The 26,375-nt window shown below is 48.2% G+C and overlaps 1 protein-coding gene across 1 annotated transcript in view; it reads left to right on the top strand.

Moving 5' to 3' along the window:
• The window catches only part of slit1a (slit homolog 1a), a 159,278-nt gene that overhangs the window by 16,533 nt on the left and 116,370 nt on the right, over positions 1-26,375 (top strand). The window contains exons 2-4 of the mRNA XM_079512412.1: positions 4,954-5,025; positions 11,207-11,278; positions 13,168-13,239. Of these exons, the coding sequence (XP_079368538.1) occupies positions 4,954-5,025; positions 11,207-11,278; positions 13,168-13,239 (216 nt within the window). The remainder of the gene's footprint in view (positions 1-4,953; positions 5,026-11,206; positions 11,279-13,167; positions 13,240-26,375) is intronic.

The following is a 26,375-nucleotide window of genomic DNA, read 5'->3' as shown; positions in this document are numbered from 1 at the left end:
TAGGGTCAGACCCATCAAAGCAGTGGTCTGTGTTCCCCCACTGTTTGTGCGTATAGGCTGCTAGGCGTCCCTCATCTCCTCCTCTGATAAAAAGCGTAGCCCTACCTCAGGCTCCGCAAGAGTAAAACCTTCAGCCTAGAAGAATTGCCATCCTACTGATGGGATTTTCTGTACCTTTTTCCATAGCTTCCGATGTTGAATGAATAATTCAATATTAAGCCATTTTTCCACTGCAGCTTGACTGACTAGGTTTGTTTTGTGCTGCATGTACTGTAGTACCTCCTCCGCTGGTAGATATTTGTCATAGCGATGTATAGATTATTTTCTTAGCTATCATTCTATCGATTACTTTCTTGATTCATCGCATTTTCGAGAAGTGTGCTTTTTTACGTCGTTGCTGTCAGTCAGAAACCAGAAATCAGTCCATATTCAAACTTTTTGTGTTTTTTCAAGATAATCATATTTGAACTGGGGACCCCACACCCTGACAAGCACTTGTAATTGGCGGAGTTCAGTCATTACTTTTGTTTGATTCGGTTCCACAGATAAACAAACGTTTGCCTCTTTCTTAGGTAATCTGAATGGACCCTTACAGATCTGGTGTACTAGTGTACACATGGATTCCATCTGTACACTATCAGAGTTATCGGGGTCCTTGAAATGAAAATGTTTGAGAACCACTTAACTAGGAATAAAGAAAAAAAATAACACTTGATTGGAAGTGAGGGCCGCTCATGAGGGCCGCTCATCACATTCCGTTGTCAGCCAGTTAATAAAATAGTTAATACAATAATGATGTAAATAATACAGTATGCGTATGAAACAGTCGTTCAACATCAACTGAAGCGATCAAAATATGACTGTAAATGAAATATCATGATAAATGATGTGGTATCAGATTGGCACAGACTGGCATACTCACCGATACCGATAGCAGCATTTTAAGCAGTATCGGAAATAACCTCTACCAGCTCTACAGTACTTTACTTTACTTAGTACCCACATTAAAACCCAACAGTAGAGTGGAGTCACGTGGAGCCGGTCCTATGTGGTGAAAACGTGCCATGATGAGAGTGAACATTAAAACCAACAGTAGAGTGGAGTCACGTGGAGCCGGTCCTATGTGGTGAAAACGTGCCATGATGAGAGTGAACATTTGTTGATGAGCCAAGAACAATAAAGAAAGAACAGATACACTGTTTTGTTCTCCATCATAAAACATGTTTATGTGGTCAAGTCCTGGTCCACGGTTGAAGGGCGTCATTTCAAGCCCGAATTCCCCCAAACACACACACACACACACACACACACACACACACACACACACACTCTTTCTCTCTCTCGCTCTCTCTCTTTCTCTCTCTCTCTTTCAAGTGTCTCTCCATCCATTGCTCTCTTTATGTCCCAAAATTCCTTGGGGCAACATCAGTTACGACCACCCTGAAGACAATGCATTGGGAATCCAAAAGTGTGCGTGTGCTTGTGTGTGTGTGTGTGTGTGTGTGTGTGTGTGTGTGTGTGTGTGTGTGTGTGTGTGTGTGTGTGTGTGTGTGTGTGTGTGTGTGTGTGTGTGTGTGTGTGTGTGTGTGTGTGTGTGTGTGTGTGTGTGTGTGTGCGCTCTCACAAGCACCTGTAATGAACAGAACATGTGTGTAGTGCACTGGACCTTGGGCTAATGAAGCTCACTCCATTATTTATTTCCCGTGGCCAGTTGTTCAGTTGGTCTGTCCATGCACCTGTGTACACACACACACACACACACACACACACACACACACACACACACACACACACACACACACACACACACACACACACACACACACACACACACGCCATCTGTCTATAATGACCACTCTCTTGTGTACTGCATAGCACTACAGTCCCTGGAGTGGTCATTAAGCAAAAGAAGGAGAGAGTGACTGAACTGACTCAGAGAGAGAGAGAGAGAGAGAGAGAGAGAGGGGGGTGGGGGAAAGGGTATATGCCTTAAGCATAGGTTTTTACTTTTTGGTTTCAATTTCTGATTTTTGTGCGTGCGTGCGTGCGTGCGTGCGTGCGTGCGTGCGTCGTCCAAATCATATTGATCATACTTGATTCCACTCTTTGCCAGCCTGACTCTGTATGGTTAAGTGTGTGTGTGTGTGTGTGTGTGTGTGTGTGTGTGTGTGTGTGTGTGTGTGTGTGTGTGTGTGTGTGTGTGTGTGTGTGTGTGTGTGTGTGTGTGTGTGTGTGTGTGTGTGTGTGTGTGTGTGTGTGTGTGTGTGTGTGTGTGTGTGTGTGTGTGTGTGTGTGTGTTCGTCTGTGCATGTCATGTCATGTCTTGGCTTGCAATCGTCTTTATTTTGCACTTCCGCATGGCGTTCTCTCTTGGCCGCGTCCGCCCCACATGGTGCCCAGTAACGAGTTCTGCTTCTCTTGCCGAAAAATGCATCGGCCACAGCTAGAACTTTGAGCTTCCCTTCCGGCTCTCCGGAAATCTAGATCGGAAGGAATGCTTACAAATGGTCAGGACGTACTGCGGGCTGCGGCAGCTGCAAATAGTACCTCCTAATCAAATGTGACGTGATCGATTGTGCTGTTATTCAAAACATGCTCTCATGAATGAACAAAATACTGGAAGACACGCATGTCTAGTATACCGTCTGGAGATTTATCATGCTTTTTCTTTTAATTTCTTTTCCAATTGAGGTTATTGAGGTTCTGACAGGTTCACATTTGTGTAGAACCACCCATCTTTTTAAACATAACACACACAAAGGAAATAGCAAGTACCAGTCCACAATATAATCACAGACATTATACGTTCGACAACAAAGAAAAGAAAAATAAACTAATAAAATAGACAAAAAGTACAGCACCAGTTTTATCATGCTTTTTCAAAGGCCTACTACACGCTTGTCCCCTCGGCTTGTGTTTGTTTAATCACTCGAACCCCAGCGTCCATATTCTGTGGGGAAAACATTAGCCAAAAACGGCAGGTCTATAAGCTCACAATGCGGTGAATTGTGAGCTTTTTGATCGGCTATTTTTGGCAAAGGGATTTGGTGTAGATGGAAAAAAGTGGTCAAAGTACAGTTGTCACTCTAGTCCAGTTCTGTAAACCTACAGGGGTTTAAAGGACCACTTCACCACTTTTCAACCTATCTTCATATACTAATAATCATCTCATCTCCTATGAGACACAGACCGAGTAGAAAAAAACTGCGCGTTTTTTTCATGATTATTAGTGAGGACCCGTATTATATGAAGATAGGTTGAAAAGTGGTGAAGTGGTCCTTTAAGTGTTTCAGCCACAACAGCAGCAGTGTGGTACTAGTACCGTACATGTCTAAATACTGAAGCTGTTGGTGAGGTGGTTGTGCTGATTATTGGTCCTGCTTGCTTTAAGGTGTCGTTGGCCCATTTACTGTGGTCTTCTGTACACCCACAGACATGGTGGCTCTGCTGTGGTTCTTTGGGGTGGTTGAGCACAGCTGCTGCCGTACAAAGAACCAGTTCAGCCCCTGTATCGCTCTTTAGAGGTTTCCCACTGGTTCCTCAGCCTAGTGTAAGCACCTCTAAGGACTCTATATAGCACCATTTGATTAATGTGCTATATACAGTAGAACCTTTAAGAGACATTGCGTATGGTTTCGAGCCCAGGAATCATGGAAGAATTACTTATAGTGCCAAAGAAAAACTTATATAAATATTGCTATTTAGCACTTTATCAAAACCAATGTCAGCGTAGACAGCATCCATTCCATTACTACAGATAGTTGATTTAAGTCCAGAGAGGGGATACATTCCAAGATTCCACTGTATCATCATCATCATCATCATCATCATCACTGTCATCATTCATCAGTCAAAAGGATGCACAGCGAAAAGGTTCATTTTCAGCCTCCGGGGGAGGCTCGCTGTTGTAGCCAGTTTAGAGAATCCAAATGGCCAGTTCTAACCTTTTCCTCTATCTATTGTTCCCCGTCTTTTCCTCCCAGCCGCCCAGTCCAGTGGGAGAGCCTCCAGCTCTCAGCAGGGAAGCTGCACACACCAACCCGTTATATCCACACAGCACTTAGCTTTGTGGCCCTGTGGCCCCGTGGCTCAGCCCAAATACCCACCACCAACCAACCAACCAACAAACCAGCCGGCTCCTGGTTAATCCCCCCCTACCAATGGTGGAGTGAGGTAGCAGAGAGAGAGAGAGAGAGAGAGAGAGAGAGAGAGAGAAACAGAGAGAGACAGAGAGACATAGAGAGAGAGAGGGAGAGAGACAGGGAGCGAGAGGGAGGGGTGGGGTGGCTGCGTGAGAGGGAAGAAGGCTGGGATAGAAAGACAAGCAGGCAGCCAGGATGTGGATCCCATTTTAATGGGGGGAGGGGGGCGGGGGCTCGCTCTCTGTTGGGGGCCCCGGCGGTGTTGCCAGATTCCGCGAGATAAATAAGTTATACCAGTTTTATGTAAACAAGCCCGACTTTTAACAACACAAATCTTGGACGGGGGTCCCTGGCACGAAGCAACTTTACAGAAAAATAATGAGCAGACCCGGTAGAATTTGGAGCTGTGGGTAAACTTGAGACAAGTTCCTCCATCCTGCGGGGTCGTGTGCGCAGACGGCAAACATGCAAATGTAACATCGGACGCAGCCATCTGCATTTCATAGACACATCAGTGCTGAAAGAAGGCTTAGGTATTATTTTTTCACGTGCATTTACGGCTTATGGCTTGGTGTGTGTGTGTGTGTGTGTGTGTGTGTGTGCGTGTGTGCGCGCAGCGTGCGCTGCGCACACCTGTACTTATACTCCTACACGGCTCGTAATGTGGTTGTAATGTGGCAACATAAAATCGTGACTCGGGTATCAATGCAAGAAGTGGTCTCTGAGTCACTGATTTCTCAGTTAGTCACCGGGCTTAGCAGGCCCTAAGGGAGAATCAAGATTAATTATTAATTTCCCTGTGTGTTTGCAGGGAGCTGAATGGGAACAATCTCACACGGATCACCAAGAGCGACTTCGCTGGCCTCAAGTACCTCCGTGTTCTGTAAGTATAATCACCTTTGTGTTTATGAGCTTTCTTCCGTTTGTCCGCATAGTGTGTGTGTGTGTGTGTGTGTGTGTGTGTGTGTGTGTGTGTGTGTGTGTGTGTGTGTGTGTGTGTGTGTGTGTGTGTGTGTGTGTGCGCACTTGTAGTGCACACTGTTTATGCAAATACTCTCATGCGACCCGGCGTGTTTTTGCAGGACCTGCTGGAAGTGCTCAAATTAGCATGCACACGGTGGAGTGACCATGACATTTTTAAAGAGCAGCCCTTCAGAGTACATTAAAGCTGCTGAGAGACTGCAGTCACACTGACATAATGGACCTCAATCCCTCACAACTCTGTCTACTGTAGTAGCTCTTATGATCTCTCTCTCTCACACACGCACGCACGCACGCACGCACACACGCACGCACACAGTGGCCATGGACGTAAGCCTCGCTTCTAAATAGGCCCTCAACAACAGTTAACACACACAGCCGAAGCACTTACTCTGCGGGTGAAATTAAACAGCACTTGTGACTTTGGATGACAGTGTTAAAAGTGTCTGTAAACGTGTGTGTGTGTGTGTGTGTGTGTGTGTGTGTGTGTGTGTGTGTGTGTGTGTGTGTGTGTGTGTGTGTGTGTGTGTGTGTGTGTGTGTGTGTGTGTGTGTGTGTGTGTGTGTGTGTGTGTGTGTGTGTGTGTGTGTGTGTGTGTGTGTGTGTGTGTGTTCGTGGGAGTGCACACATGAATATTGCCGTAGGTTTTTAACCACTTTGACCCTATACTCAGTCGACCGTCACCGGAGTCCCCCAGGGCTCTATGGTAGCCCCCCTCCTGTTTTTGCTCAACACTAAATATCTTTAGTAAAGTAGCAAATCTACAAGGTTCACGTCCAACGACGTGTTGCTGTGAGCTTGTAGACTTGCTGTTTTACACCAGACGTTTAGCCCCAGAATATGGTCGCTGTATAGGGTTGAAGTGGTTTTAAAAAGCACAGGGGAAGGAAGCAGCACACAGACGGACGGACGGACGGACGGACGGATGCATTTTGGATGTAACGCGAGCCCAACAAAATTCCTGCTGCCCAGTTAAGCCCAGACTCTTTTAGAGTTATATCATTAGACGCAGCCCCCACCCCACCACGCCAGGCCCTTACTAGACCCCCCTGTCCTGTCCTCCCCTTGTTTCCTCAATTCAACTCCCTCCACCCAACCGCCCCAGACTAGTCCTCTATACAGTAACTCCACTCCTCTATACAATGGTCCCTCCACCCAACCGCCCCAGAGTCCTCTATACAGTACCTCCACTCCTCTATACAATGGTCCCTCCACCCAACCGCCCCAGAGTCCTCTATACAGTACCTCCACTCCTCTATACAATGGTCCCTCCACCCAACCGCCCCAGAGTCCTCTATACAGTACCTCCACTCCTCTATACAATGGTCCCTCCACCCGACCGCCCCAGAGTCCTCTATACAGTACCTCCACTCCTCTATACAATGGTCCCTCCACCCAACCGCCCCAGAGTCCTCTATACAGTAACTCCACTCCTCTATACAATGGTCCCTCCACCCAACCGCCCCAGAGTCCTCTATACAGTACCTCCACTCCTCTATACAATGGTCCCTCCACCCAACCGCCCCAGAGTCCTCTATACAGTACCTCCACTCCTTCCTCCACCCAACCGCCCCAGAGTCCTCTATACAGTACCTCTACTCCTTCCTCCACCCAACCGCCCCAGAGTCCTCTATACAGTACCTCCACTCCTCCACCCAACCGCCCCAGAGTCCTCTATACAGTACCTCCACTCCTTCCTCCACCCAACCGCCCCAGAGTCCTCTATACAGTACCTCCACTCCTTCCTCCACCCAACCGCCCCAGAGTCATCTATACAGTACCTCCACTCCTTCCTCCACCCAACCGCCCCAGAGTCCTCTATACAGTACCTCCACTCCTCCACCCAACCGCCCCAGAGTCCTCTATACAGTACCTCCACTCCTCCACCCAACCGCCCCAGAGTCCTCTATACAGTACCTCCACTCCTCCACCCGACCGCCCCAGAGTCATCTATACAGTACCTCCACTCCTCCCTCCACCCAACCAACCCCAGAGTCCTCTATACAGTACCTCCACTCCTCTATACAATGGTCCCTCCACCCAACCGCCCCAGAGTCCTCTATACAGTACCTCCACTCCTCTATACAATGGTCCCTCCACCCAACCGCCCCAGAGTCCTCTATACAGTACCTCCACTCCTCTATACAATGGTCCCTCCACCCAACCGCCCCAGAGTCATCTATACAGTACCTCCACTCCTCTATACAATGGTCCCTCCACCCGACCGCCCCAGAGTCCTCTATACAGTACCTCCACTCCTCCACCCGACCGCCCCAGAGTCCTCTATACAGTACCTCCACTCCTCTATACAATGGTCCCTCCACCCAACCGCCCCAGAGTCATCTATACAGTACCTCCACTCCTCCCTCCACCCAACCAACCCCAGAGTCCTCTATACAGTACCTCCACTCCTCTATACAATGGTCCCTCCACCCAACCGCCCCAGAGTCCTCTATACAGTACCTCCACTCCTCTATACAATGGTCCCTCCACCCGACCGCCCCAGAGTCCTCTATACAGTACCTCCACTCCTCCACCCAACCGCCCCAGAGTCCTCTATACAGTACCTCCACTCCTCTATACACCCAACCGCCCAGAGTCCTCTATACAGTACCTCCACTCCTCTATACAATGGTCCCTCCACCCAACCGCCCCAGAGTCCTCTATACAGTACCTCCACTCCTCTATACAATGGTCCCTCCACCCAACCGCCCCAGAGTCCTCTATACAGTACCTCCACTCCTCTATACAATGGTCCCTCCACCCAACCGCCCCAGAGTCCTCTATACAGTACCTCCACTCCTCTATACCAGGGGTTCTCAACCCGTGGGTCGCGACCCCTCGGGGGGTCGCCAAATTATTTTAAAAAATAGCAGACCTACAAGCTTGTGGCGCGCTATGAGCTTGTAGATCTTCTATTTTTCAATAGCTAAATTATAACATAATGCTTAAAACACCAAAAGGGGTTCCCGCCCAAAATGGGTTAAGGTTATTGTAGCAGTCAATTTATATTGGGGGTCGGGAGGGGGCGGGGCGGGGGTCCCGAGACATTGCCAAAGCATTTCCGGGGGTCCCCGGCCAAAAACGTTGAGAACCCCTGCTCTATACAATGGTTCTCAAAGACCCATACATTCATATCTATTTGTAGTAATACGATATGTATTTGTTTTGTGCCAGAGGGACCTCCAGAAGTAAAGCCTAAAAAAAAGAATCGGTAGCTAATGACTGAAAACTTTTTTTGATCAATTATCAATTTAACAATACTGTATTCTCTTTGTTTTTACGTGCCCTCTGCCGTTTGCATCATGATTCAAATTGCAATTTAAATTGTCACCCGTTTGAATGGATTTACGTTACATCCCTATACCTGGAACCCCTCCAAGAACCTCCACATGGCTTCGTCTGTCGTTGCTCCTCCTCCTCAGTGTTGATTTAGTTTCATAGTCTTTTGAATAAAATTGAATTTAGTTTTCTTTCATCTGAAATGTATTTGTCTCTTTTTTGTAGACTAAATGTACAGTTGATTTAGTCGACTAAAATGTTTTGTGGCGGGCCTAGATGGCGTCATAATGCCTGATGTTATACTACTATGTGTGCTGAAAGTAGCTGATCTACAAGCTCACAGCGCGTCGCAGCGAGATGCGCTGTGAGCTTGTAGATCTGCTAGTATTTTCAGAGTGACAAAAATGACAATACATTTAGTCTTATTTTTAGTCATCGTAGCTTAGATTTTATTTAGTTTTCGTCAGTGCAAAAGGTAGGCCTATTAGTCGACGAACATTTTTCGCCACAGTGTTAGTCGACGAAATCAACACTATGCCTCCTCTGGCTGTGGAGGTTACATGCCTACACGTTGCCAGCTTGTCACCGACGCCAAGTAGGGAGGAAACTGTTTCTTGCAGCGTTGCTAAAGACAGAACCACCTCCTCCTCCTCCTCCTCCCCTCCCCCAGACTGTAAAAACCCACTGACTCCCCTTCCCTGCACCACTCTCCAGACAACACACACGCACGTGGGCGCACACACACACACACACACACCGTGTCTGTCAGTGTGTATATTGGGGAAGGGTATGACCCTCGGCAGGTCAACAGCGGCCCTGAAGACAGACTAACAGTGGGGTTGACTTTCGACCCCGCTGACCCTCGGGTGACCCCTAGGGCAAGACGCGACGGGAAGGGAGGCGTGTCCTTACAGTCAACGAGCAAACCTGTCAGTCTAGAAAGGAAAGCCAGCTGATTTATATCATCACCGTTCCGTCTGTCTGTCTGTCTGTCTGTCTGTCTGTCTGTCTGTCTGTCTGTCTGTCTGGCTGGCTGGCTGGCTGGCTGGCTGGCTGGCTGGCTGGCTGGCTGGCTGGCTGGCTGGCTGGCTGGCTGGCTGGCTGGCTGGCTGGCTGGCTGTCTGTCTGTCTGTCTGTCTGTCTGTCTGTCTGTCTGTCTGGTTGTCTGTATGTCTGTCTGGTTGTCTGTATGTCTGTCTGGCTGGCTGGCTGTCTGTCTGTCTGGCTGGCTGTCTGGCTGGCTGTCTGTATGTCTATCTGGCTGGCTGGCTGTTTGTCTGTCTGTGTGTATGTCTGGTCTATTCTGCCTTTTGTGTGAGATTCGCAAATCGGTCAAAAGGTCAGTAAATGATACATGACGTAAAACAATGAAGTGTATACTCTAAGCCATTGACCGCGTTCTACACTTATGAACATGCTGCCCACTTGACTTGGTTTCGCACACAACGCACGCCGACAGACGAGAGTGAAGAGAGGACACGCCAAAACTGTTGAAAACTTAAAAGTTGAGAGAGACAGAGAGACAGAGAGAAGGAAATAAGACCTACCGGAGAGATTAAAAGCCACAGGAAAAGTTCTCTCTCCACTCAAGAGGCAAGCGCTCTTATATTTCACCTCCATCTAAATTCATGAGACAGCCGGACGGATTTGAATTGCAGTCTTCTCTCTATATTTATGGAGCGTGAACAATGATTAGCATTTATATTCAACGGCGAGGGGGGGGGGGGAGAGAAGTTGCACAGACCGCTGAGTCGCAGCGTGGCGCGGGTACCTCGTTCGCTCGCAGTGGCCCGGAGGGGTCGCCTTCAACACAGAACAGTTGTATACGTAATGAAGGAACGCTCTTGTTACTTCAGAAAGCCTTGGAAGGGATCTCTTCTCCCTCTCGACCTCGTGTTGTTGTAGCACTCCTCAGAAAACCAATCCAAGGCTTTTCGGTGCGTTAGCTTTGGCAGCGCAGGTAAGGAAAAGACGTGTGTGCGTGTTGTGTGTGCACGCGCGCAGGCACGCATTCGTCCTTTGCACAAGCGCACTCACGAATGTGTTGTTTTTCGGCTGCACGCGAGTTTGAAGCTCGCAGCGTTGATTCGATCCAGGCGTACTGTTCAAAACACGCATGCACGCACACACACACACACACACACATACACACATACACACACACACGCGCGCGCACATGCACACACACACACACACACACACACACACACACACACAACCTTATTTCCCTTGATTGTGCCAGTTGTAAAGCCTTGGAGCTGGCCTCGCTCTTCCATCACAGACTCACAGACTCTCTGACCTGCTGCCCACCCTTGGACTTCCCCCACCGCCTTCCTTCTAAACCCTACGGACCACCACACTAGAGCCTAGGCCCGTCTCTCTCTCTCTCTCTCTCTCTCACTCCCACTCCCCCAGCCACCTTAGGAAACTCTTTTCCTGGCTGCCATCCCTGCTTCCCATTCGCCAAGATTCCACACCGTGCCCCAGACCACCACTACACCACCGCCCTGTGTGTGTGTGTGCATGCGTGTGCGTGCGTGTGCATGCGTACGTGCGTGTGCGTGCGAGGTGTTGAATCTCCTGCAGCCACCTTGAGTACACATGCTACAAGGACTCTGGCCACACAAACAGCCCCCAGCCTCAACACTTGTGTTAAAACACACACACAGCAAACCTTTCCAGAAGACATGGCGAATCAATGCATGTGCATCCCATCACACAGTCTCTGAATGTCTCTCTCTCTCTCACTGTCTGTCTTTTCCTTTGTCTCATTCTCTCCCTCTCTCTCTCTCCCTCTGCAGACAGTTGATGGAGAACCAGATTGGGGTGGTTGAGCGCGGAGCCTTTGATGACATGAAGGAACTGGAGAGGCTGTGAGTATAGCAGTACCTCGCCGGCGTTTAAAGCCTGCTTTATACTCGGTTGCACGCTGGTGCCACGTATGGTAACCGTGATGCGTTGGGAGCTTGTAGATCTTCTATTTCCATGAGCACAACACCGGCACACAAGTACAACTGAGGCTTTTAGGCGTGCTCCACAGACAAAGAGAAAATGCCCATTGCCATGTGTTAATTCCATTTAATTTTCGGTCGAAAAAAGTCACACACCCTCCACCCACGACCATAAAAAAAACAACTAAGCAGAACAACCACTACCGATTAGAAACGCTAGCAGAGATTTATGCTTTTATATGCCATTTTATGCCATTCCGTCGCGGTCGGTCGGTCGGTGCTGAGAGGGGTATGGCGTAGAACTGTCTACCAGTGACCACAGTGGGAAGTGTGCACTCACACTGTTACACAGTAAAGAAATCAGTTTTGGTTAATCCACTTCCGACTCTGACAGGGCACAAAATGTGCAGACCCCTAATTGTTTGGTTAACATTTGAGTCTGAGTTCAATTTAACATATGGCCTGCACCAGGGTTCCTCCACCTTGTAAACAGCCTAAAAAAAACAAAAAAAAACACAAGACAAGACAAACAACACTCCAAGGCACCTCATCCCCCACCCATTAGCAAATCAATAGCGCCGCGGCCACACTGGGAAAACGTGCGTGGCAGATGACTTTCCGCGGACGCCGGGCGCACGTGTCAGTTAGCGTATACGGAGCGTCTGCTCGCTGATCTGGAACACTTGCGGTTTTAACGTTTACATTTGCTAAACTCTGAGATGCTTGCATGGCTGCCTTTTCACACACACCCCCCTCCTCCCCCCACATGTGTAATATCCCGCTGATGCAAAACATTGGCTAGACGCGCACATGTGCCAGACCGATGTGGAAACCAAGCGGACCCATTTTCTCTGATGTAACACAAAAAAAAGAGAAAGAAAGGGGAAAAAAGCCACTAAAACCCCAACCGCACCGGCAGGTACCACAGTTCAGCGCGAACACACCAGTTAGAGGCCATTAATGCCCATTACGGCTCTAAATCTCCATCGCCGGCTGGCTAAGCTCGTCCCTCTCTGTGTATGCACGCTGCAGTGCGTGGGCACAGCGCCCAACATCTGTCTGGATGTGTCTGAAGGCATGGCAGCGCGGCATGCCTTCCCAGATCATCCTCCTCTCTGGCCCCCGTTCTGCCCTGGCCACAGCCATTCACTCCCATGTGCCATCAATGGGCCATTCAGAGAGAGAGAGAGAGGGAGCGGGAGCTGTGGTTTCCAACAGATTAGCAACAGTCTGTTCCTCGTTGGCTTCGTTGACGTATTTGCATAAAGCTCCGCCGGTCTTGGACATTTGGTTGTTTGACATCGGCAAGAGATCTGGTGCCAACTAAGGCCCGAGCGCGCCCGGGCGAGGTTTGCCTGGGGCTCGGAGCGGGCTCATCCTGTAATGGGTGTTTAGAAGCATGTTGTTTCGACGGCTCACTGCAGATAGGATCTTAGCACCCGGGATAACCCCGTGGATCTTGTTGGGTTGTTTAAACGGTGAGCATGGGAAAGATCACCATGGGCACCGAATTCCACTCGGCGCTGCACTATAATTTTACTGCACGGCGATAATTTACTGCACTGTCTCCCTGACTAGCAGTTTAATTCCCCTGAACTTTCAGTCGGATATTTATGTGACACTGAGCACAGCACTGAAATATAATAGCCCCCGGCTACGCTGATTCTACAGCAGCTAGCAGAAATGAACATTAACACGCTCACACACAACACCGACGCATACGCACGCGTGCGTGCGCTCAGCCACAAGCTGGTGTGAATGTGCGTGCCGTGCACACGCGCACACTCACAGTCTGTTTCCCCTGCTTCTAGGCGTCTGAACCGAAATCAACTGCAGCAACTTCCAGAGTTACTGTTTCAGAAGAACCCTGCGCTGTCCCGACTGTAAGTACTACACTTATTATTATTGTTTTGCCGGAGTAGGCCTCTCTGTCTGTCACACACACACACACACACACACACACACACACACACACACACACACACACACACACACACACACACCCACACACACACACACACATACACACACACACACACACACACACACACACACACACACACACACACACACACACACACACACACACACACACACACACACACACACACACACACTATTAGTGGCCAGGCAAGACCCTAAATCTCCCTGTATCTCACATCCCATTTACTCCCTCCTCCTCCTCCTCATTATTATTTTACTTGGATGTATCTGTTACCCTTTCTGATCTTCTTTAATTACACAAATCCACAGAGGATCTTTCCACCTTTTTCCTCAAAGCAAAGTTTTTCAATCTGTGTTTAAATTGTTAATGGGCTTCAGTTTGTTTGTTTTGGTTACATTTCGAATTCACGGACAATTACAGTCTAATTAAATAGAATCACATTCTGTGATCTCACCGGGTTCTCATTAACGAGCTTCTTCGTCAAACGAGACAGGGTTTGTGTGTGCAATGTGTATCCTGCCTATTATTCATTGTGCGCGTGAGAAAGTAGACAAGAACGAGTGGAAATTCAGCGATCCTTGGCGGGTGGTTTTGCTCTCCATTTGCCAAGTCATCTGGCAGATCCTCAGCGCTCTTCCTGTCCGTCGGTGTCGTGAGTTCGCCGGTGATGGGGCGTCGGTGTGATTGGCAGGACTTATGAAGCTGAATTGAATTGGGGGGACATTTGACTCTGAGCTGTTATCCAGGTGAAAAGGATGTCTGTGTCGCTTAATGAGGGCCCGTTTTATGTCACTGGAGAGGTCCCCGAAGCTCCGCGGGCCAAAGGAACCGTATACCCCCCTTTATTATGAGTGTGAGCTTCATCGCATGCAGTCTTCGTTCCGTTTCCACTGGCGAAGGCCAGGCCAGACTCATTGTTACGGCGACCCACGCCCACTCTCACATGCCTGCTCTGCATGCAGGATGGGTTTATTAGAGAGAGAGGAATGACCATCCCAGGGTGATGGGTTTGTTAGAGAGAGAGGAATCAGCAAGTCAGCGGTTCAGCCCCCTCGGCCTGCCCACCGTACCCGCTGTCCCTGACCCAGACACCTCTGATTCATAATGTTTGTCGTATGAATGGGAGTCACGCGCTGAAAATGTAAGTTCACAGCATGTTGCATGTCGTTCTTCAGTCTGTGAAGCAATGGCACGATGAAGCAGTTCTCTCTCTCACTCTCTCTCCCACTCTCTCTCCCCACCCTCCCCCTGTGTGCTCATCAGAGCCATCTGAGCTGCCATCAGCTTGGTGAGGCTGTAAAAGTAATTGCCCCTCATCCAGGGACCAGAAAGTGCTCCCTTTCCTTTCCTATAGCGCTAAACCTTTACTCCTCCCGTCCAAAGGGATAATCAGTTGCCGGCTGATCATTCAGGCTCGCTGTTTTCCGGTTTAGGTTACCTGAAGGAGGAGCGTCTGGGAATAATGTCAGCCGCGTGACACGGAAAACCCATTTACCTCCCATGATCCCAAACGTCAACCTCCGCCATCTGCTGACCTCTCTCTGATCTTTAAAAGCCACCTTGAGGGCTGTGTCTCTCCCTTAACAGCTCTGTCTCGGGCGTCCCCTATCATTATCCATAGAGCTTTCGGTTTTAAAAGCATCATCGAGAGAGATAGAGAGAGCGGGAGAAAGAAAGGCCGGCCTGCCTCACGTGGACTGTCCGCGTCAGGATTGTACTTAACACTGAGCAGCAGCACTGGCTGTCTGGTGTGTCTGGCCCGGGGCAGACACAGAGCAGACCCGGGCCATTCCCAACCAGAGGATGGCCTTGAACAACAGTGATTAGTCCATCTGGAGCTGCGAGGGCTCTGCCAACAACCAGAGGAATTGTGCAAACACAGCCCTCCTCCTGTTTCGTCCAATCTTCACTTCACGCTCATTATATCCCGACCCCGGCCGCTGCCTCTCCTCCTCCTCGCCCGCGCTCTGGAGAATGAGACTTTTGTTTTAAACGTCAGGCCCGTAATCGATCCGCTATGTGTCCGGCGGCGTACACTCGCTCATTTGTTCCTCTGCGTCCTTGGCCGGGATGAAAGGCAACCATAATGATCCCTGTAGCGTCGCCTTTCAGGTGTAGAAGCGCGTTGATCTCCTCTAACAGTTAAACGACCGTTCTCGAAGCACCGCAAGGGGAGGGCGAAGACATTGCAAACGTTGCGGTTCCTACAGGTACCTTCAAGATTGACAGACTGTGTCTTAACTTGTGACCCCTGGCCCTTGGATAGACTACGGGTCTGGTAGCAGAGGATCAGGGATCCCAAGGAGAAGACTAAAGCCTTTTTCTTTTGCCTAATGTGCCTAACTTAACTCCTAAGCAGTGTGTCTGGGCCACACCACAGGTTCTGGTTCCAGACTGATGTGGTTAGGTTACACACAGCCCTGTCTCACTCCAGCCAACGGCTTTTAATGGACTTAAAAGGCTCTCGGCTCCCCAAGGAAGACTTGTACTGGTATTCCGCTATTGTGTGTGTGTGTGTGTGTGTGTGTGTGTGTGTGTGTGTGTGTGTGTGTGTGTGTGTGTGTGTGTGTGTGTGTGTGTGTGTGTGTGTGTGTGTGTGTGTGTGTGTGTGTGTGTGTGTGTGTGTGTGTGTGTGTGTGTGTGTGTGTGTGTGTGCTGGGGTAGGTCTGTGCCTTTGCACTTGCTCTAAGTGCTCACAGGGGCTTGTTAGGGTCTGTCTTTAATGGCCTTAACAAGGGAGGTTAATGGGAAACCCTGATGCCCTCAGGTGGAGTGCTAACCCAGATGGTTCCTCTTCTCTTGGTTGGAGAATTAATTGGCCCTCTCGCTGTCTGTATCTCCTCCTCTCTCTCTCTCTCTCTCTCTCTCTCTCTCTCTCTCTCTCTCGCACTGTACTCTTGACATCCTTCCTTCCTTCCTTCCCTCTCTTTTCTGCCCGTGTCTCTGTCTCTTGTCTATCACTTGACTCACAAGTGTTTGGGAACTGACTTGCTCGTTACAAAGTGCCTGTCGGTCTCCGTCATCCTGCTGAGATGACTGACACACAGACAGACATAGACAGACATAGACAGACAGACAGACAGACAGACAGGTGGTCATCCAGGAAGGACACAGGGGATGCGGTAGTAGATAGCGGTTCTCAAAGTGGGGTCCGTGAACTCTCAGGGCTCTTTTTGAGTGGTGTAAACCACTCCTACAACTGGCTTTTGTGTGCAGAAAAAAATTAGCATGGTTGCTATGTTCAAAATAATTTCTGACGTAATTAAATCACACCCGGGTGAACTGGATGACCGTAGCAACCATGGTCATTTTCTCTGCACAAAAAAAGCCAGTTGTGAAATCACATCCAGGTGTGATTTCATTACGTCAGATCAGAGCTGATCAGGCTATATAATACCTTACCTTATATAATACCTCACATCGGACAAAAACTCCAGCTGAATCAACTTCATGGTCACAAATCATCACATCAGAAGATGAGTCTACCTAGCCAAAGATCTTTAACGTCAGACATTACGTCAGACCACAGCTGATCATGCTATATAAAACCTTACACCACTCAGTTCACACGGGTGTGATTTTTTAAATAGGAACAACTAGTTATTAAAAGTTAAAAAGTTATAGAAACTATTAGAAGAATGGTAAGGGGGACTGGAATTAGGTAGTAGAATGCAAGTCTGAAGAGGTGCATTTCGAGTGCGGTTTTTTAAAGGTGGCAATGGTGGGGGCAGCTTTGATGTGATCTGGGAGTGAGCTTTATATCTCAGCTCAGGTACCATGTAGAAATATGTAGATAGCGTGTTGGGTTTCTTTGATCTCTCCTCCCCCTTGCCCCCCTTTCTTCTCCGTCCCTTTGTTTTTCATAGATTGCACAAACACAAATCCTCTCCCTCCCTCCCTCCCTTTTTTTTGTTTTTACTTCTGTAAACCTGTGATGTGACAATAAAGCTGAGAGGGAGAGGGATGTCCAGGAGGTTGGCATCAGCTGACCTGAGGGAGAGGGAGGGGGCAGTGGCATTGGAGGAGGTCAGAGAGGTAGCGGGGGGAGCCTGCTTGTTCAGTCTTGTAGCTGGTGACCAGTATCTTGAAATCTATTCTTTGTTTGACGGTGAGCCAGTGATGGTCAACCTTTGTGATGTGGTCCCTGGATGTGGTTCTGGTGAGCAGGCGGCCGGGCGGCAGAGTTTTGTACCTACTAACTCTTCCAGGAAGCGAGCTAAACGCTGAGTTCATAAAAGGCTGTGTGGGGCTAAATGAGCAGAGGACTGTGGTGTTGTTGGGTTGCTTTTAAAGACTCCACTGCCATGCAGTCATTAAGCCGCGGTAATGAGGAGCTTTCGCTACAAAGAGACCGCGGCGAATTAGAGCAGAGTGCCGTTAGCAGAGAATAGAGAGCAGCCTTGAGAGTCGGCACTGTCGTCGTTCACATAACAAGTAAAAAAATCACACCCGTGCGTGCACATGTCTTTGTGTCTGAACTGAAGCCAGCAACTAGGTAGATTACCGCAAGTAATGTTTTGGAGGGTATTTGTTTTTGTCTTTTGCAAGCTGGTGATGACATTTCAAATATATATATATAATATTGTACTTTTGACTCCATTGCATTTCTAAGAAGGGACTCTTGGGACGGAAACCTCAGGCCTGAGTTCTAAATGGGTTAGCGTACTATTTATACGTCTTCCCTGGCGCCTGACAGCTGACATTTGGTTTTGCATGTACTCTGAATGACTGAAACCAGTGCAAAATATGTGAGATCACTCAGGTGCTCTGGCAAAGGCCTTCTGGTCGTACCCAAGTCCAGACTAAACCAATACAAGGTGGCCAGGCGTTTGCAGTGGTTGCTCCCACTCTGGAGAGTCTCTTGGAAACACATTTATTTCATAAGCACTCTGTTTCACTCTTTATCTGTAGCTGGTTGATGCTTTTGTTGTAATGTGATAAATTGTACAGCACCTTGTAACTTTGTTTTGAATGGCACTTTATAAATGAAGCTTACTTACATCCTGTAGCGAAAATGGCCTCACTGCTTTACATGCACGGGTCCCAGGCCCTCAGAGCGGCTGGGAGACGGTGAAGCCACCGTACCCTACTGGCCAAAGCTGGAACTGCAGGCGGGTCGAAGTACATGGACGGGTAAAAGAGCATGCAGATGTGGTTTAACATGAATTATACAACAGTTTGCTTCGAGGAAGCATTCTGGCTAGCTAGTTTCTTGGACATTTGTGGCTTCATCTGTCAATAAAAAATTATGATTTTTTTAGCGACTCTTAATTTTAAGGGTAACTGTTGTATAATCGACTCAGGCGCATTCAGGCGAGTTAGCACTTCGGCATTTGTGCACCAACATTTGGATAGATATTCCACTGTTCTTAAGCTTACGTATGAATCGTGATGACTATTTTGTATGTATTTGATGTATTACCATGTTTTTTGTTCTTGCTTACTGTAAATGGCTCTGGATAAAGAGCGTCTGCTAAATGCCTAAATTGTAAATTATGCCCAAATCACGAAAAATGCGGAAGTAGAGCGATCTTCCGGATGCTTCAAACGCCACTGAGCAACTTTCATTGAAAGGAATAGCTGGGGGCGGGGCAGTCCGTCCTCTAGTCTAGAATAACTATGGGCTAACCCCTAACTACCCGCACCAGCCCACTCTCTCCCTTCACCTCCCCACCACCCCTCTCGTTCCCCTCGCCCAACCCCCCCCCCCCCCCCCCCCCCCCGAGAGATAAGAGAGACGCTGAAAGGAAGACGGGGGAAGATAATTGGAGCCGATTGGAGTTGATTAGAGATTATTGGAGACGGTTAGTGGCTCAGAGCAGCCGCTGATTGATGGCACCGCCGTCGAAGCCATTTGGTCAACAGGGAGCGGGGGCGGGCGGGTGGCATCGCGGGACATTGGCAGACAATAACGGTAGAGGATAACGTTGCATCCATCATTGTTAACGACCTGTCGTCCCCCACACACCCCCACCTTCCTTTTCTCCTTCACTATTGATGCCCCCCCCCCCCCCCCCCCCCCCTACAGCCTGCAGAATGCGATCTGTAATCTACTGCTCCTTGTCTGTAATTAGCGCCTGTTCACAGTGGGAGAGCAGGAGGAAGGAAGGATGGCGAGAGAGGGGGGGGGGGGTGTGTGTGTGTGTGTGCGCGTGTGTGCATGCGCGTGTGTGTGTGCATGCGTTAATATACCTGTGAGGGCCAAAAAGGTCCCCCACACACACAACTATATAGAATATGAATCATTTCGTTTGTCCTGGTCCTCACAGGCCAGATGGTTGTTTTTTAAGGGGCTCTAGCCCCTCCTATGTTCAGCTTTTAGTGTGTGTGCACAAACTTTGTCCTACACAAACATTAAATTAATAGGAATAGGATTAATTTGTAGGAAGGAAGTGTTACAGAGTTTAACAATCATACTCGTGTGAAGCAAGGGCTCTCTCATCATCATACATCACATTCCGTGCTCAGCCAATCAAATCATCACAAAAGTAATTCCGGCCAATCACTTTTGCTCAGCCAATCAAATCATCGCTATGCGGTGATCAGCCAATCCCAAGCCAATGTTTGTGTTCACACAGACCCTTTTAGAGGTTTAGGTGGGGGCGGCAGTGGATCAGGGAAGGTTCCTAATTCGATCCCGGGCTCCCCCAGAGTTAGTGTCAAAGTGTCCTTGAACAAGACGCTGCACCCCTAATTGCTCCCGATGTGCAGGTTAGTAATACACAATCTATGTAAAGCTCTTTGGATAAAAGCGCTATATAAAAGCACTACCATTTAGGTGAAGTAGCTACCATGGTTTAGTGTCATGCCTGATTTATACAGTGCCTATTTACTCACCGGTGTCGCCTACAATGTTCTAAATGTTGAAGTATAGTAATGGAGTGTGTGTGTGTGTGTGTGTGTGTGCGTGTGCGTGCGTGTGCGCGTGCGTGCGCATGCGTGCGTGCGTGCGTGCGTGAGATAACTGGCCCAAGGGAACAGCATCTGGTTGGAACAACCTGGGTGTGGGGTTGCATATTCGCAGCGGGTTGCCCGTCACTGCTGGCAAACAAACAAACACGGAGCGTCCACACCGACAGTGTCTCGTTTGATTGGGCGCCGCTCGCCCGCTGGCGTCAAACGGTGTTGTTTGGATAGGCAGCGCTTGTGCTGTGGCGATGGGGAGGTCGAGGTGACGCAGGGTGGGTGGTGAGAGGAGCACTGTTTGCCAGATTTTGGGAGAGAATCAAGCCACCGGGTCTATGAAAACAAGGATCTACATACCATCTCAAAACTAATCTTGACTTGGTCAAATTCATTAATTTGGGGGTTCCTTGACGTGAATCTTTGTTTGAAAATTAGGAAGCAAGCCTGAACGAGCAGTTACACTTTGGAAACAAACCTGAAATCACAACTACCGATATTTTTACAAGGGACATTATGGAAAAACAAGGCCAAAGTCGCTCATAATAAGCGGACTTGGCAACACGCGGAGAGGAGGTGTTCCATTTAGTAGCATCATGGGAGGTATGAGATAAGAGGAGGGGGCGTGGCGAGGGGGCGTAGCAGGAAGAGAAGGGGGTGGGGGTCAGGGTGTGGTTGGAGCCACACTCTGGGGGGGCTTGAAATGTGGTGGTGGGAGTGTCTCTCTCTTTCTCTTCACACTCGTGTTTCCGTGCTAATGCTTGACGACTGATGTACACAAAACCAAAACACACACACACCCATGCTTGTGTGTGTGTGTGTGTGTGTGTGTGTGTGTGTGTGTGTGTGTGTGTGTGTGTGTGTGTGTGTGTGTGTGTGTGTGTGTGTGTGTGTGTGTGTGTGTGTGTGTGTGGAACACTAGGTAAGAACGCACACAGTAACGCTGCACATCCATACAGCGAGGATGAGAGAGAGAGAGAGAGAGAGTAGAATAACACTAATTAAACACAAACAGACACACGGAATAACAGCATAATTGCACCTCTCTGTGCTAATGTGTGGATGGCAGGCATGCACGAGGGGATTACGTTCTTTTTATACGGCTATTTCGGGAGATAAAAGAGGCTGTGCTCTAAGTATGTGTTGAGGCTCTCGTGTGTTTGTGTTGGCGGGCTGCTCGTGTTTTCGGTCTCGGACGCGCGACGGAGTCGCACGCCAGAAACGGACGATCCACAAGCTCACGGTGCGCCGGGTCTTCCCCATCGCTATGAGCTTGTAGATCGGCTGTTTGTTTGGCGGCATTTGGACATTTGTGGGTTGCGATCGTGTGGCACGTGGAGAGATGAAGGACTTTATTCGGGAGCTCTGAAATGAATGAGTAACAAAGACATCCATTATATGTCTTCCATCTCACTTATTTCTGTCTTTGTTGACTGTTTTCAGAGTAATTCCCCAGGCGCGATGTTGGGATGTTTTACATTCTTTTGAGGCCTGTGATGTAAGAGTGCTGCTGACTGTGAGCTGCTGAATTTCTCCTTCCGTGTTGCAGGAGGAAACACCAGCTTTCTTTCAGCGTTTAACTTTGTGTACGTAGTTCTGTATGAACTTCAACCAAACACTGATTTGAATGTTGTTGTTGTTGTTTCTTCTTCCGTCCCTCGACTCCCTGTGCGTTTGCGCGCACGCGCGCGCGTGTTTGTGTGTGTGTGCGCGCTTGTGCGCTTGTGCGTGTGTGCGCCTGGCAGGCTGTTAATGGCCCAGGCTGGTCTTGTCGTTTCCTTTTCTTTTTGTCCTGGGTGATGAATGACCTGCCTCCCTCTCTCTCTCTCTCTCTCTCTCTCTCTCTCTCTCTCTCTCTCTCTCTCTCTCTCTCTCTCTCTCTGGGGACCGCCAGGGCCCCCTGCTTGGCAGCCGTCCCTATAGCAACCTGTCTTCATCAGGCGGTTGGCTGCATGGCTGTGCCATCGGGGTGGCAGCTCTGCTGATCTCCAGTCCTACTCAGTCTGTGACAGACAGCGTGTAAACAGCGGCTGTAAGGAGAGACGTAGTAACCACTTAGTAAACTGGACCCGAGTCTTCTCCGGACTCGCACCTTTTTTTCTCCTTTCTCCACCAAATCTCTTTGCCAAATAGGCCAGTCAATCTAAGCTTTGACCTAAAATAAATTGCAATTTTAATCGTTCAAAGGTTTTTTTCATAATCCTTAGGGTCATCCAAATAACAATAATTAGAGGATCATGGTACATTCAGGGGTTGAAAGTTGGGGTACCATTAACAACCTATTATAAGGCAAAACATTTACAATTTTCATTATGCTTTAAGTAGCATGTGACGTGTCAAACTAGGGGTTTTCATGATTCTTGAATCCATTGCAAGCATTTGTTTTGCACGAAAAACACTCCTGGGGCTAAAAACAGCCATAGCCGTCATCACATTTGGGCACATTTGGGCAGTCTTTTGTGCATTCTCCTAGTTACAGACACTTGCCCGTACACATTTGGTTCCATTTGTGCACTCTCTGCAAAAGGCCTGATGATTTGAGGGAGATTGGAGCTAGACTCACGCTCGTTGTATAGCTGGCCGCGCGCCGCAGGGACAGCCCTATAACCAAACCTCACCTCGCGGTGTGCCCCCCTCCCCCTCCTACGTGCCCCTCCATGTCCTTGTCAACTGGTAAAAGTGGCTTTTACGGCTTGTCGCTGTTTTCCTTTACGATGTTACGGACCGTGTCTGAGGGAGAAACACAGACCAAACCATCTGAGGGGGAGCAGGAAGCCAAAAGGGGGTAATTTAAAAACCACTCTGCCATCTGAAATATTCACAGCCCACAGAGAGAGAGAGAGAGAGAGAGAGAGAGGAGAAGATGGAGGCATTGGACAGAAAGTCGAAAGAAGAGTGGTGGTGGACTAAATATATACTCAAGTAAATACTGAAAGTACACATTAAGTACATAAATTGTCAGATGGCTCATTTTACTTCGTTGCATGCTGAAAATAGCCGATCTACAAGCTCACCAAGAGTCGCAGCGCAAAGCGTTGTGAGCTTGTAGATCTGCTATTTTCAGAGCGCAAAACCCGAGCTCAACCAAAGCGTAAACTGGATCTCAACTCCACTAGTCCCTCTCTAACATCTTTGTCTATTATGCATTATTTGACTACATTTTAAATATATTTATTCTTAGTTTATATATCATAGCTTAATTTTTATTTAGTCTCCGTCAGTGAAAAAAGGTGGTCGGACATTTTTTGTCATAGTTTTACATTGATGAAATCAACAGTGTAGTGTCCCTCCTGGAGAAGACAGGCTGGAGGCAGAGTGGAGCGGAGACACCGGCGAAGCAGAGGAGAAACGTTTGTATTTACTAAAGATTCTCTGTCCGTCCCTCATGAATGATTGAACACACGGCTCTGTTAAATATTCACTCCAAAGCGCTCATCAGTGCCGTGTGTGTGTGTGTGTACGTGTGCGTGCACGTGCGTGCGTGCGTGTGTTTTGCTGCATATAGACACTGGTAGTCCTGATGCTCCAGATATCCATATACTACATACACACGCACACATCAGACACACACACACACACTGCATTGGGGACTGTCCTGGTCATTATGAATTGATACGGCATGAATAAGACATCACAGTGTGGTCCAGATCTGTCATAAACACACACACACACACACACACACACACACACACACACACACACACACACGCACAGGGATTTCACTCTCTGCAGAGAGCTGACCCTCGCCTGGGTCTGATTGGATGTGACACACAGAGGAGACAGTGGCTGCCCTCATGTCTTACACACACATACAGTACATACACATACGCACACTCACACGCACAGTGCACGCATTGTGCGAGCTCGCACACACACACACACACACACACACACGCGCACCTTGGTGGCTCTGTGGTCGGAGCTGGTGAAATGCTGTGACCTCGGCCAGAAATAACAACCCATATACTATAATCGTGTGTGTGTGTGTGTGTGTGTGTGTGTGTGTGTGTGTGTGTGTGTGTGTGTGTGTGTGTGTGTGTGTGTGTGTGTGTGTGTGTGTGTGTGTGTGTGTGTGTGTGTGTGTGTGTGTGTGTGTGTGTGTGTGTGTGCACGTGTGCGTACATAATGCTTAATAGCTGGGAGGGAATTCGTGAAAATATTGAACCAAGTAAAATATTGACTAGTATTAAAAAGTGCTTTGGACACCTCTTAACTCCATTGGACCTTCAAACTGTCTGCTAAAGCAACTAACTCCACCTCTCCCCCTCTCATGCAACTAGTTGACAATTATATAAAGTCACAATACAAACTTTGATGAGGCGGCATTGCATTGTTTTAAAAATACATGTAAATATATATATAATATATATCAAATATATATAAAATATATGGTTTCCTTCATTTTCCTTCAATGTAACATTTTAGAGTTAGGTGGTTTCTCCCCGACAGCAGAGATATACGAGTATGAATGTTGCGCCCGCGGCACAGTGAAGAAAACATATGGCGTATTGTGTTGCACGCATAGGCTCACGTACAGAATGAGACCGCCAGTCCATTCATAGCAGTCGTAATAGAGTGCAATCAACTTTATCATGCCTCCAGGTGTTTCCCCCAGTCGTGGAAAAAAGTACTCGCAAGTATCAGTGCAGCAAGATTGAAGTACTCTGTTACAGTTAAACGTCCGGAATTCAAAATGTAATGTAAAGAGTAATGGTATTGGTAAAATGTACTTAAAGTACCAAAGATAAAGTACTCATGCAGAATGTCCCATTTCAAGTTTCCAAATGTGTAAAACTCTTTTGAAGTCGCAGATCTACAAGCTCACAATGCGTCGCATCGCGACACATTGTGAGCTTGTAGATCAGCTATTTACAAATATCTGAAATGTATACTGTAGCGCTGACGTTGTTAATGTTGAGTTTTGTAATCAAAATCTACAAAGTAACTAGTAACTAAAGTTTTCAAATAGTGGAGTAAAAGTTCAATATTTGCCTCTGAGACGTAGTGGAGTAGTATTGGGAATTGGAAATACTCAAGTAAAGTACGAGTACCTCAGAATTGTACTTAAGTACAGTACTTGAGTACTTTGTTACCACTGCCCACACACAGAACGAGACCGCCAGTCCTTTCATCGCAGTCGTAATGGAGTGCAGTACTGCAGTCTCCTTTTTTGCCTCGAGGCGTTTCAAGCAGTCGTGGACATCTGTCTGTCTCGTTAGCTACGCTGGGCTGCATGCAGCGCGAGGAGGGATCTGGAGTTCGGATTATCACTATCTGGTCTGTGTCATCAACGTGAAAGGCTATCCGGTGTGGCTTTGGACATGGGGCAGGGAGCCTGTATCAGGCTCTTAATCTCATGTTATGAGCTGTTAGGCGGGCGGCTTTGGCCTTGGGACCCTCTCTCTCTAGCTCGGAGGTTGCCAAGCTTTTGTAGCTTGAGAGACCCCCAAAAAGAAAAAAAAGAGAGAGAGAGATTTGATGTCTCCCCTGGATCAACAAGCTCACGATGCATGCCTCGCCATGCGCCGCGTTGTGACCTTGTAGATTGGCTATTTTCACTACTTCTTAAAAGGTTTAAAAAGTATGGATTTTCTTTAGATTTCTTTCATGCAATTAGGTTGATTAAACATCAGAATGTCTTTATAATGTCCGCACATTTGATTTATTTAACTTCTTGGAAATGCTGTAGCCTGGCGCTGTCGGATGACGTGAGATCTCCGCCCAGCGATGTGTTCCGGTGGGGAACTTTTAAATGCAAGGTAGAGCTGACGAAACCTAACAAACCTATAAGCGCCCACCGCTCTGGAAACCGATCCTATAACCACCACCCTGATACGAAGGACCATCCCCGAAGAATACTTGCTTCCTCCCACTTTTAGCAACGAAATGTGGGCGATTGACCTCAGTCAGTAGTTGTTTTAGAGACTAACTCAGCCCCCCCCCGCCCCTGGCTGCTTGTCCTTCCAGACAGACACCAACAACACAGGGGGTGAAAAAAGCCGCAAGCCCTATACATACCCACATATACAGTGCTTATGCACTGCCATGGCACCAACTAAACACAGAGAAACCCACTCACGTAACAGCAAAATAAGCATTCCGACTGCGGCCCCCCCAGGCTCTGTCTGCTCTGATCCTGTCAAGAGATTGCAGACAAACAAACAAACAAAC

The sequence above is a fragment of the Electrona antarctica genome (assembly GCF_951216825.1).
Source record: "Electrona antarctica genome assembly, chromosome: 10".
In the NCBI taxonomy this organism is placed as follows: Eukaryota; Metazoa; Chordata; class Actinopteri; order Myctophiformes; family Myctophidae; genus Electrona; species Electrona antarctica.
Note: the sequence above shows the minus strand (reverse complement) of the source record. Positions and strands in the feature narration are given on the sequence as shown.